This window comes from Coffea arabica, chromosome 10e (genome assembly GCF_036785885.1).
Source record: "Coffea arabica cultivar ET-39 chromosome 10e, Coffea Arabica ET-39 HiFi, whole genome shotgun sequence".
Taxonomy (NCBI): Eukaryota; Viridiplantae; Streptophyta; class Magnoliopsida; order Gentianales; family Rubiaceae; genus Coffea; species Coffea arabica.
Genome location: NC_092328.1, coordinates 42,680,557 through 42,692,896, shown reverse-complemented (window position 1 = coordinate 42,692,896; position 12,340 = coordinate 42,680,557). Strand labels below are relative to the sequence as shown.

General features: G+C 34.6%; 1 protein-coding gene across 2 annotated transcripts; it reads left to right on the top strand.

Moving 5' to 3' along the window:
- Positions 1 to 3,843: 3,843 nt before the first annotated feature.
- Positions 3,844 to 12,077, top strand: LOC113712779 (probable L-ascorbate peroxidase 6, chloroplastic/mitochondrial). Of its 2 annotated transcripts, none has more exons than XM_027236345.2 (12): positions 3,844 to 4,091; positions 4,177 to 4,329; positions 6,005 to 6,125; positions 6,197 to 6,297; positions 6,374 to 6,461; positions 8,466 to 8,533; positions 8,618 to 8,704; positions 10,438 to 10,512; positions 10,604 to 10,681; positions 10,776 to 10,880; positions 11,490 to 11,564; positions 11,840 to 12,077. In XM_027236345.2, exons 1-12 carry the CDS (start codon positions 3,885 to 3,887, stop codon positions 11,990 to 11,992), a joined length of 1,311 nt encoding a protein of 436 aa, XP_027092146.1. In that variant the 5' UTR covers positions 3,844 to 3,884; the 3' UTR covers positions 11,993 to 12,077. The 2 variants fall into 2 exon arrangements, with proteins under 2 accessions (XP_027092146.1, XP_027092147.1); XM_027236346.2 differs by having other exon boundaries at positions 11,689 to 12,077.
- The last annotated feature ends 263 nt before the right edge of the window (positions 12,078 to 12,340 follow it).

The following is a 12,340-nucleotide window of genomic DNA, read 5'->3' as shown; positions in this document are numbered from 1 at the left end:
GAAAGAGAATTAACTATTATACCGACAGATTTACTAATATTGTTGGAAACTAAAGATTTATTGATGAAAAAAACTGGATTGTTGGATCTTTTCTACTTTTTAAAATGTGAATATATAGTTCTAGGTTTATGGTCATTATAAAAATTTAAATTATCTAAAAGAATACTTATAAAAAAAGAATGTCTACCAAGTTTTTAATATGGGATACATTATTTGATATATACTATCATATTATAGTGAAAGTATGTAAATAAATTTTAAAAATAAGTAAATAATTGAACATTTAGAATACATTAATTTTTTAAAGTTAATATGAATGATCATGTAGGATTGTTATTAATTTTCATAGTTGTATAAATTCAAAATAAATAAGAAAAGAGACCGTGCTAAGGCACAGACAAAATTCTACTTTAAAATTAAACTCAATTGGCTATAGTGCCCATTTTACCTTTTTATGATAATTTAGAAAAGGATTAATGTTCTATGCACCGTCAGTGTATGCATCATTATTGTTGGACATATGATAATTAATTTAAATTTAAATTTTGTATATATGTCACGCATCTAACTGTGACGATATATATACTAACAATATATATAAAATTAACTCTTAAAATAAATTAAATTGAAATGGGGCTCTTGTGGCTATTTTCGCCTTCAAGAGAATCAAAACAAACTAATGCCTATTTTACATTTTATGGTATTAAAATAAACTAAATTAAAATTGGCTCTTCTACTCAATTTCGCCTTTTGAGTCAATTACTCAATTCAAATTAAATATGCCCTGAGCTCAACTATAACAAATTAGAATTGGCCAAAGTGATAAATTTGCCACTCATAGAAACTAATGCTAGGAAAATTTAACTCGACGCTTTTGTCCTTCTTGCACTCGAGGGCAACAGCAACTATACAACTACAAGAGGACTTTTGCGTCCATCTTGCATTTCACGGCACTAAATTTTGTATTAAATGACTACTTTGGTTTTTCAACCCGTCAACTGTCTATTTGTTTTTTCTATACCGGAATTTCTTATTATCTCAATCGCCTCAAAAAAGGATTAAAGGTGATCCTAAAACATGGTAGGTTTCTAGAGTAACCTGTCACTTGGTTCTAAGTTGGATAGCTCCCAATTTGAATATGAAAGTAGCCCCTTGAAAAGATTCATCCACCAAAACTTTAAAATTCCTTCTTAAAAATGTTATTCACATACTTGATAAAGGATTAATTTATGATAACTTTATATTAAACTGCGGAATTCAAAATGATAAGTCAAAATTAAGTCACCGATCAAGGGAGCAAAATTGTCTAAATTCAAACATAAATGAACTCTAATCAGTCCGAATTACATAGGATTTTCAATCCTAAAATGGGATAGTTAGCTCGTAGATTGCCTAAGAATATTACCTACATGCAATCCTACAAGTATTTTTCAAAGTTCCCCTATTATTGCTTGTTTAATAAAAAACCAAAAGCTAAACTGATTACTAAACGATTTAATCATAGAATTACAATATGCCATTAAAGGTAAAAAATTTGACATATCAAACAGATGCTAATGATTTCTATAATCCAATTGATTTTAATCATATTTTTTTTTTTATGAAGATGATATATTAAATGATTGGATAAAAGAAACTGAGCAACCTACATTTTCTAAGGATGATTAGGGTTGGTTAGATGAGGGAATTCCTCAAAGCATATTCGAAAAATGTTAGAACAACAATGAACATGATAATGATGATTTGGTAATACATTGTCTCAATTTATTAGCAAGAGGAACAAAAAAAAAGAGTGTCGCACAATCACCGAGTAGGAATCATAAAGATAAAGCTAAAAAGCCAACAAACATGTATCTCTTCTTTTTTTTTTTTTGTCATAATGATAACAGTTGTATAATCTACTTTAACCTAATTTAAGGGAAAGAAGAGCCGACGGGAAACTCCATCAGAGGAAGCCACTTTGAAAGTGGCAGCTATAATTAAATAACAAGATGGGAGGTAAGGGTTGACTCACCATGACTTAAAATGTCTTGGTGGTAGGGCTGTTGGCTCAAACATGTATCTGTTCCACCTTCTAATAAAAGTGGTAGCAGTAATATGAGACAATGACAATGGACGGGATAACCCTTTGTAATATAACAGTGGACACAATCAAGGTAGCCAACAAACTAGAAGCACGTCATGGGTTCGGTGAGAAGACAAGTGTTATACTACTCAATATATTGATCATTCCTGTCATCCAAGTATAGAAGCACAACATCAATTTCTTAACAATTTAACTAAATCTTCAAGTAGGGTCGTTTCTCCCACCATTTAGGTTCACAAAGGTATAAATGGGTTGATGAGCAAATAAAGAATTTGGACATAGGTCCAATCTTCAAAGCACGATTCTAACCAAAACTAGAGCACTACACGATTGGAATACGGCCATGAGCAATTATATATAATTTAATACATGCTATATACACTAGGTATGGACCAATTAATGGACCTAAACAGTTTGAAAGATCTACTAGCTCTCATACCAGTGGATTCTATAAACAAGTAGTTGATAGATATTGCGACAATTCTTTCTTTGACTTAAATAGCATTAGATTCTATGGATAATGCTATGCTTTATCATCTAGTACTTGTGATAGTACTAGCTATCGAGGGTTTGAATATTATTATGATGTTTAGGAATTTACAACTAATCCACTACTTCTTATGCATTATAATTATGAAATATCTAGTCAATCATCACAGTCAACAAATGCAAAAGATAATTCTTGCGTGTTTTTAAGGTGTTTTGTCACTTTTTCATATATTTTATCATCCACCAGGAGATGAGAATGAATTTGAGCCTCATTGTCGTTCTTTTTGGTATCGATAGATGTGAAAACACAAGGTATTATTAGATTTTTTATATACTTATACCTTGTTTAATGCGATTCTTTTTTCTTTGAGAGGAGATCGATCATGAACAAGTAAAGTTTCTTCTACTTATATCAAGAATAATCCCTTATTTTATGTTATTAAATAGTACTATTTGTTAATTATTATATTTACAATTATGTTTCGTACTATTTTGATCTTGTTTGTGGTGCCATGATGGGAAATGATTAAAGATAGCCACCATTCTGAATATAGGTAAAGTTAGTACATTCTAGTAATTTATTTTTACTCATTTTGTTTGTTATTTTTGTTTTGCATAGTGCTTTATATTTTCAATAAATTTTCTCAATTTTTAGAATAACTGCTACTGATATGCGAAGAGTTATATGGAACAATAATAGCCATGATTGCAACCATGAATTTGACCGTTGATTACAATGGGATGAGAGGTCACAGAGGTTGGGCTGCTAAAAGATGAGGAACTGTGTTGTCGAAGGAGGAGAAAAGAAAGGGATGTCAATTAGAAAGAAAGAACTAAATGATGAGGTTGGTAAGAAGAGAGGATTGGAAAATCTATAGGCAAAATTTACTAGGGTGTACCTTCATTCTAGCTTTCCTCGAGTTGATTTGAGCAATATGCCTCAAATTTAATTCTTGAATTATTTTATTTCATTGCTATAAGTAGTAGTTTAGACTCTTTAAGGAACAAGTTTGAGATAGAGAACATATTGCAATTAACCCTATAACAATTCTATGAAATGGACAACTCTATTGCCAACCAAATTAAGGCAATATTGGGTACAAAAACAAAATTTGTAGGACGAAAATATCTACAATCCGAAACCTTATAGACCAAATTGAGATTTGATAAACATTTGAAGGAGTAAGACGTAAAATGGAATTCACTGGCACTTCGCCATTGGCCAAACCCAAACACCAAAAGCTCTTAAGCCACGCACGCTCCCTAAATCCGAATCAATTCAACAGACCCGACCATTTGGATCATTTTGATGGCTCAGCGTCTCATTCAGTTTCCACTCACATATTCTTCCTCTCCTCATTCGACGATGACGTCTCTGACTCTCGGTTCCGCCGCCTCCCGCCTCCTACCCTCCGCCGCCGCCGCTAACTCCGCCGCTAAACTTTCCCTCTACTGTCCACATTCTGTCAAACTCTTTCGATCCTCTCCTCTCATCTCTCACCTCTTCCTCCCTCAGGTTTCCCGCTTTCTGTATTTTATTTCCTCCCTCGGTCATCTCTCTTATCGTTGCATTATTGTTTCAAAATTCTGTGGTTTTGCAGAAAGGAGCTGCGGCGGCGAGTAGATTGTTGCGGAGTAGAAGTTCAAGTTACAGCACGGTGACGAAATGCTTCGCTTCGGACCCTGAGCAGTTGAAGAGTGCCAGAGAAGATATTAAGGAACTCCTCAAGACCAAGTTCTGTCATCCTATTTTGGTAATTTTACATCTTCTTCTAGTCCATTTTTGTTATATTGAGTAGTTTTTTTTTTCTCCCTGAATTCTTCACTGAAGTCTGCTCAATTTTCATTGGCGTTTTGTTCGCGATTTGAATGTTGAGTATATTTTGTTGGATCAATTTGGTTTTAATTGAGTTAGTGTGTTTTAAATTGTTTGTTTTGGTTAGTTTTCTCTATTTTTGATAATTATTGATTTTTAGTTTCCCAATTTTGGCGCTTTATTAGAGGTTTATTTATCTAAGTTGAGAAAGCAACACTCCACTGTGAAGCCATAAGAATTGAATAAATTTGAAAAAATTGGCTTAAGCACTTAGTTTACCATCTAATGCTACTGGCACGAATGGATTAAAATAGCTCAGGATTATTTTCACTGTTCAACACATGACTCGTAATTAAGTATATCCCTGCCAGCGAGCTGTTTTGGCTTACTTAAGCTCTTTGATTATCAAATGAACTCTTGCTCTAGTGATTAGTTCCGAGTGCAGAAATTTCTTCCCTCTGCTTTGTGCTATGTAGACTTGTGCAGCTTGCATAGCTTATTTACTTTTAAATAGGCAGTTAAAACATTATGTTTGTTAACTTCATCTAAGTTTTCTTAATATTCAGGAGAAAAAGTTTTTTCTCTTTTTTTTTTTTGGGGGCTGCTGCAGCGGGAATTGGGAGAAACCTTTCAGTAAATTTGTAGTTGAGTTCTAGTCCATATACAGTCAAGTAGATGAAATTTAATTTTTTTCGCAAAATAAATTCTCTTAATCGGCAAGCAGTATATCAACAGTTTCTACATTGTAATTCTACTATAAACATGCTAGTTAATGGGAAAAAAAGCATTACAATTTAGCGACCAACTTTCATAGTTCAACACAATAACATAGAGATGTACAATAAAAAGGAAAATCAAGTTGTGGTTTTGTGTTGTCTACTATCCCAAAGAGGTAAAGATGTTGTAGCTGGAATGTAGAAATATGAAGAAGGAGAAGTAAAAAATATGCACAAAAAGAAAAGCTTTGGGCACTGGGAAAAGGGATTGATATGGCAAGTCCAAGAGTGAATTAAAGAAAGAAGTATTGGTTGATGTTTAGTTGCATAAACGAGGAGCAAAGTGAAATAATTGGAATAGTGAGTTGAAAATCCTGGAAGTCGGCGACTCTAGTACTTAAGCAAATGTCAAGATCAAAGAATATCCTATGATGAGGTAACCACCAAAATGAGTGGCCAAGAGCAAAGTAGTGCATATCTGGTTCTTAAGAAAATGTCAGAGTTTGTAAAAAGGTTTCAAAATAGTTGCACGCTTTTTCTTTATGCTTGTTTTCTCAAATCTGCGAACTTTAATGTACTTTGCTTTAGGGGGCAGAAAAGTGTGTTCAACTGCTTTTTGTACTTTATGGTTGCCTCTTGATGATTCTGTTAAAGCTAAGAAACCTAACTCCCCAACCGGAAAACAAGACAAGGAAAGAGCGAATGGCAGGGAGGAAATAAAAAGGTTGGAAAGAAAAAGGAGGCAAAAAAAAATCATGAACAGATGTAATTATGTAAAGCCCTTTCGGTCATCTAATTGTACTACTCTGGGGTGGTTTGAGTTTAGTACTAATATTGTGAGGACAGTTCAGAGTTATAGATCACTGAAATCTAATTCTTAGGATTTTATGTGAAAAGGTTCGCTTGGGATGGCATGACGCTGGTACTTACAACAAGAACATAGAGGATTGGCCACAAAGAGGTGGAGCTAATGGAAGTCTAAGATTCGAGATTGAATTGAAACATGCTGCAAATGCCGGTATTTATTCTTTTCTCTTTCATGTACTTTGCTGCATCAATTGTATGTTTCCTTACAAGCTGGCGATACAGGACTTGTAAATGCGCTTCAACTTCTGCTGCCTCTCAAGGACAAGTACTCTGGTGTCACTTATGCAGATCTATTTCAGTTGGCTAGCGCCACTGCTGTGGAGGTAATGATTATTATGATTGCAAGAGTAAAATGCTTACCAGATTGATTGAATTGTCGTGTTGCATTAAACTATACAGGAAGCTGGTGGGCCAAAAATTCCAATGAAGTATGGAAGAGTGGATGTCTCTGGACCTGAACAATGCCCAGAAGAAGGAAGGCTTCCGGGTAAGATGAGTGTTTCCATTGCAGATCTACTTGTGATTCTTATTTGTATCGAATAAGAGCGTCCTGCATGACTTAACAATGAAATGTAGAATATAGGCTTCTCCTATTCCTAATTTTATGATGATTAAGTTGATCATTATCAAGTTGACAAAATATTTCCGTGTTGAAACATGATGGCATCTGATGGTTGGGTATGATCGGTGATTATCCATCCATTTGTGTTAACTTGTTCCAATGTTCTTTTTTGTTCTTTTTGAACACTGCAATTGGAATGACTGGATGACCTGGCTGAGCATTTTATACTAAAGACTTGAAGACTTTATATTATCCTCTGTATTACATTGCACATTTTTTTTCTCCCCCTTTTCCAACTGAACTACGCTACTTTAGGGATAAATAACTTGAAGGAGGTGCCTGGACAAGGTCATATATTTTTCTTTTACAGAAACTAAAGCAGATTTAGGAAGATTTTGGTGAAAATTAAGCATTGGGAAGAAAGAGGATAGGACAAAGTAGCAGGGGAATGTATGCTAATTATACATTTTCACAGGCAAAGGCTTATCATATTCAGCTGATACTATTGCTATCCCCTTTTACGAGCATGGGTTTAAGTACTGTAGCTAGTAGCTTGTGTTCCTTGGTATATTCCACTTTTTCATTTGCCTGCTAAAGAACCGATTTTCTCCTTTCTAAATCAGTACGCATTCTTTGGTACGACCAGCATCTTCGAATGAAATTTTGCAATCCAAGTCAAATGTTGAATGTCAATTATTTGTACTCTTTCTTCAATTTGAAATTTTGCAGACATTGATAAGGTTTTATGTTTAGCGGGGTGAATGATTTCAACCTGGTCGTTCCCGTAAACAAGTCTGTAGTTTGTATCGCTGTATGTTTTGATTTTGTTCCTCCTTTGCCTTGTTGGTTTTGTTTCATGAAAATTAACCTTTTATAACTAGTCTTTTTGGGGTATTTAGATTGTCAAAGATCCTGAAGATTATTAACCAAATTATTCAGGTTTCATGTGTTCTTTTCTGTCAAATACATTGTGTGAATTCCAGTGAAATTGGGCCGAAGTTTTTGTTTGTTTGTTTATTTTATTTTATTTTATTTTATGGGATTAGGATAGAGTTTTATTTTCTTAGGCAATGGATATCTTGTTCAAGTATAAAGCTCATCACACATGAATTTTTTTATTTTAGTTTTCCTATAGAAATCCCCAAGTTTTATTAAAAATTTGACTTCTGGATGTAGAATCTGTATTTTGTCCCTATATTGCTGCTATGTCATAGACCAGAGAATACATATTGCTTCTGTCTGATTGAAGTCTGTAGGATGTATTCTGCTTGAGAATTTTCTTTGCAGTGTTATATTGGATTTTACAAGGATTTCGTTCAGGACCCTTTTGATGGCCATTTTAATCACAGAAGGGGATTTTCATTTTTCTGGACAAAAATTAATGGGTGTTACAAAATCAGCTTACTGCTGGAAGTTATCTCTCCAGCATTTATACCAATTTGTGCAAGCAATTGCAAGGATGACGGTGTCTGTTCAAATTCTACATACTTGGTGTGAACTTGATATGTATTGGATCGATCCAGCTCGATTGTTTACCACACTGGAAGGAAATAGATAGAAAACTCTGTTGAAGAGTCAGAGTGCACTTTTTAACCTTTTTTTAAGAAACTTATTCAGAACTCTTCTGAAATAAACAGCAGATGAATCCTATTTAACAATATAGTTACTCTGAGAAGGATCAGAAAGCCTGGTTTCAGTAGTGTGTGATAGGAATGTAAGTATTTTGGGTAATATGAGCAATGTTCAGTTGGACGTATTATCAGGAATTAATTAATTTGCATTAAGTATTCTACTTTCAATGGAATGTGACGAACACATATTAATGTTCAGGCACTATGAATATATGAATCTGAAAAAGTGCATCATTGCTATCTATTTCCTAGTGTGAATTATCTTGTTCTCTGGCTAAAATTATGTCCCATTGTGCAGATGCGGGCCCTCCATCACCTGCTGCTCATTTACGTGATGTCTTCTATAGGATGGGTCTGAATGATAAGGTAATGGCTGTCACACCATCTATTTGATTGTTCTTTAAAATAGATAGCACACTGTCCGTCATTATTCTCATCTTTTGCTTCCAGGAAATTGTTGCACTTTCTGGTGCACACACATTGGGAAGGTCAAGACCAGAGCGTAGTGGTTGGGGCATGCCAGAGACAAAATACACGGTAATGTGCCAATCTTTTACTGTTGAAGTTACAGATTATATGGGCCAGGTGCTATATAAGTCAGATATTTTACTTCATTCTTTAGCACGAAAAAGCAGCACCAGTGAAATTTAAGCTTCATAGATTTCACATGTCAAACTGATGATTAACATTCTTCCAGTTCTCTTTGACCAATTTATTTATTCATTTGTTTCAGAACCAATTGAATTGCAGAGATTCATTGATCTTCTCTTTTACCTGCACAAATAATCATAGATTGGTTAATGTTTCATAAAGAGGCACAAGATGGGTGGCCAAGCCTGCTTTTGATTAAACTTTGATTTTTTTGATGAATGAAAATCAAAGTTTCATAAATGATCATGGACTGGTAACACTTACTAAACAAGCACGAGATGGACAGCAAGCCTGAATATAAGATACTAGAGTTTGGACTTCTTGTTCTCATCTTAAAGCTTCACTTGAAAGTTCTGTTAAGGAACTAAATCCAAGGAAGCAATGAAAAGAGATTAGTAGCTGAAATGTGGATTTTAGAAGCTTAACCAATCTGATTTCGGAGTTACTTCTGAATAGACTGTATCTGAAAGAGATCTGTTTTTGCAAATACATGGTTGGTTGCTTGAGATCTAATTTCAAAAGTAGTTAAAGTTGCTCATTTTATGAGAATTGTTGGATCGACAAGCTGAAAAAATAAAATCATGAAAGGGCAAAAAAGCATGTACCGAAAGTGGTACAGTATTACTAACCTCGGTTTTAATATGACCAGTAACTAAATTTATGTTAGTTAAGTTGACTTGCAGTATATGTTAATCTCTTCGGACCCCTTCGTGATCTGAAATAAAAGTGGATTGATGTCAATCTAAGTTATGCCAAAAACCTGTAATTATGAACAGTTGATGTACCTGTAGTAATATAGTGTTAGCCTTTCGGTACCAGTGAAGTTATTGGGTCATATAGCAGTTACCCTTATATCTCATTTTACTGTTCACATTCCTGATCCCTGTAGAAGAAGTTAATCCAGAGCAAAAAAAGCCAGGAAGAAAGGACAAAAATCTTCTAATAATCGTTCTACTGGAATTTGTACTGTAAAAGTAATTTCACAAGTACGTGATGTATGGTGATATGAAGTAATAATGCTTGAGTTGCTAACATGAACTTAGCAAATCCCATTGTTTAATCTCAAGATGTATAGTTAAGCTTCTGGATTCGTCCACTTCTATGCAGAGTTCAATGTGTTTGAGTTTGCACATGCTTAGTTAAGCTTCTGGGTTCTTCCACTTACTTCCATGCGGAGTTCAATTTGTTTGAGTTTGCACATGCTTCTTGTTTTTGTCATTTTCATTACCTTCCTGAGTTCCAGAATTAGTTTTGTTTTCTGAATCTTATGCTTAGCAGTTTTAACAGTCCGTCTTACTTTTAATCAGAAGTAACAAAATTCTAAAGAATATCAATAGTCAATTTGGAGCTTCTTGTAGATGCTCTTTTCAGTGTCTGTTCTTCATTCGTACTCTCTCTCTCTCTCTCTCTCACAGACGCACAAATACAGACATTGTTCATGAATTATAATGAGTTTAGCCTTTTCTTTTAAGTTATTTCCAATTTTTGATTCTGCACTCTTCTCCAATGCTTGTTGAGTCCAACATCAAGCATATAATTTCTCTACAAATTGGTCCTGGTAAAATTAGTTTCTCGCACAGTAGGTCTGAGTTTTATTTAATTTACTTCTTGTTTGACAGAAAGACGGCCCAGGAGCCCCAGGAGGACAATCTTGGACTGTCCAGTGGCTAAAGTTTGATAATTCCTACTTCAAGGTGCAATCTTTATGGTAAATGAATACGTTAAATTATGAAATGCAAAAAGATGGTCTATGACATTTTTGGCATGTGATTTTAATCAATGTAGGATATTAAAGAAAGAAGGGATGCTGAACTGCTAGTTTTGCCAACTGATGCTGTTCTTTTTGAAGATCCTGCATTTAAGGTGAAAGAGATCAGACATTGGCTTTTAAAAGAAAATTTTCTTTTGGATATTGTGCCCTTTTCTTTCTATTCATGTGCTTTTTATGTATGTGCAGGAATATGCTGAGAAGTATGCAGCAGATCAAGAAGCATTTTTCAAAGATTATGCTGAGGCTCATGCTAAACTTAGCAACCTTGGAGCCAAGTTTGATCCTCCTGAGGTTGGTTACCTTGTGATTTATCATCTTTTATTCAAGGAGCGTGTTCTTGTCCAAAACTATGTCTTAGCTAGTTGGTTCATGCTGATACAAGTTTAGTCAAATCTAGTTATGAACTAACCCTAACATAGCGTGTTACTCTCAATTATTTACGCCTAATGTCTTGACAGAGTTGAAGGGACTTGCGTTATTTCCAGTTTCATAATCCAATCTTACTTGGTTCTTGAGTTTCATAATCCAATTTTACTTGGTTCTTGAGGAAAAAGTAATAGGAAGGCAGAAACACCCAATACTGCTAAGAAAAACTTGGTATTGCTACAACTGTTTACAAAATGACAAACATTCTTCTGACTTTTCTGCTGTACTGTTTGTCATTTCTTTTTTAAGATCAGTATTGTTGCTAAAGTTCGAATTCTCTTTCAATTCTCATCCCCGCTCAGTTCCCAACGGGATCTTAAATTTAACAAAAAACATGTAATAGCTTCCTGATGTTTGAGCTTTTCGCGATCACCTACTTGTCTATTTTAGTTTTCATGTAAATCTGGATCAGAATAAATTGTATATCTAGTGGACATGTTCGGTACATAATCTTGCTGTGGTTCTTTTTGATAGGGTTTCTCTATTGATGAGGGTACATCACAACCTCAGCCAGAGAAGTTTGTTGCAGCCAATTACTCAACAGGAAAGGTTGTAAGCAGTTTTGCATTTCTCAGTCTTGGTCAACATACTTTGTCCTTTTCTCTTGCTTGCAAACATTTCAGGAAAAATATATTCAGTGTTTTACATGATACACTTTTTATGGTTGGTGCAGGCTTAGAAATACAAGTGTCTTCTTTTCTTGCCGTTTGTTTAATTACACAAGATGAAGCTATTTCCAAATCCTGTGAACTCAAATCTAAATTTTGGAAGTCTTGTTCAAGGAGAAGAATAAATTCAATGAGTATTGCCTATTTGACTTGCAGAGCGAGCTCTCAGAAGCTATGAAGCAAAAGATAAGGGCAGAATATGAAGGATTTGGGGGAAGCCCAGATAAGCCTCTCCCGTCAAACTATTTTCTCAATATTATGATCGTAATAGGTGTCTTGGCTATTTTGACATCTTTGCTTGGAAACTAAGATGATTTGGAACTTTGTTGATTTGCTTATTTTGCGTGTTTAGCATTGTTATTATGGGAATCATTTTTCCCAGTTAGTTTACAAATCATGGTACAGACTCTGCTACACCAGCACGCACGGTGGCTTTTGCTTTGGCAGAACGGAAATCCATAGTTTCTACTTAAAAAAGCGAAGGCAGAGTGAGGAGACCAGTTTAGCAACCTTATCTATAATTAGTAGCAACAATTAGAGACGTGAACACCATTACCGTGTAAATGTGTAGCAAGCAAGGGATACCTATGAAAAGAGACTAACACCCAATGAAGTAAAGGGTCTTAATAATAGATCAATAGTGGAGTTGATGACTCA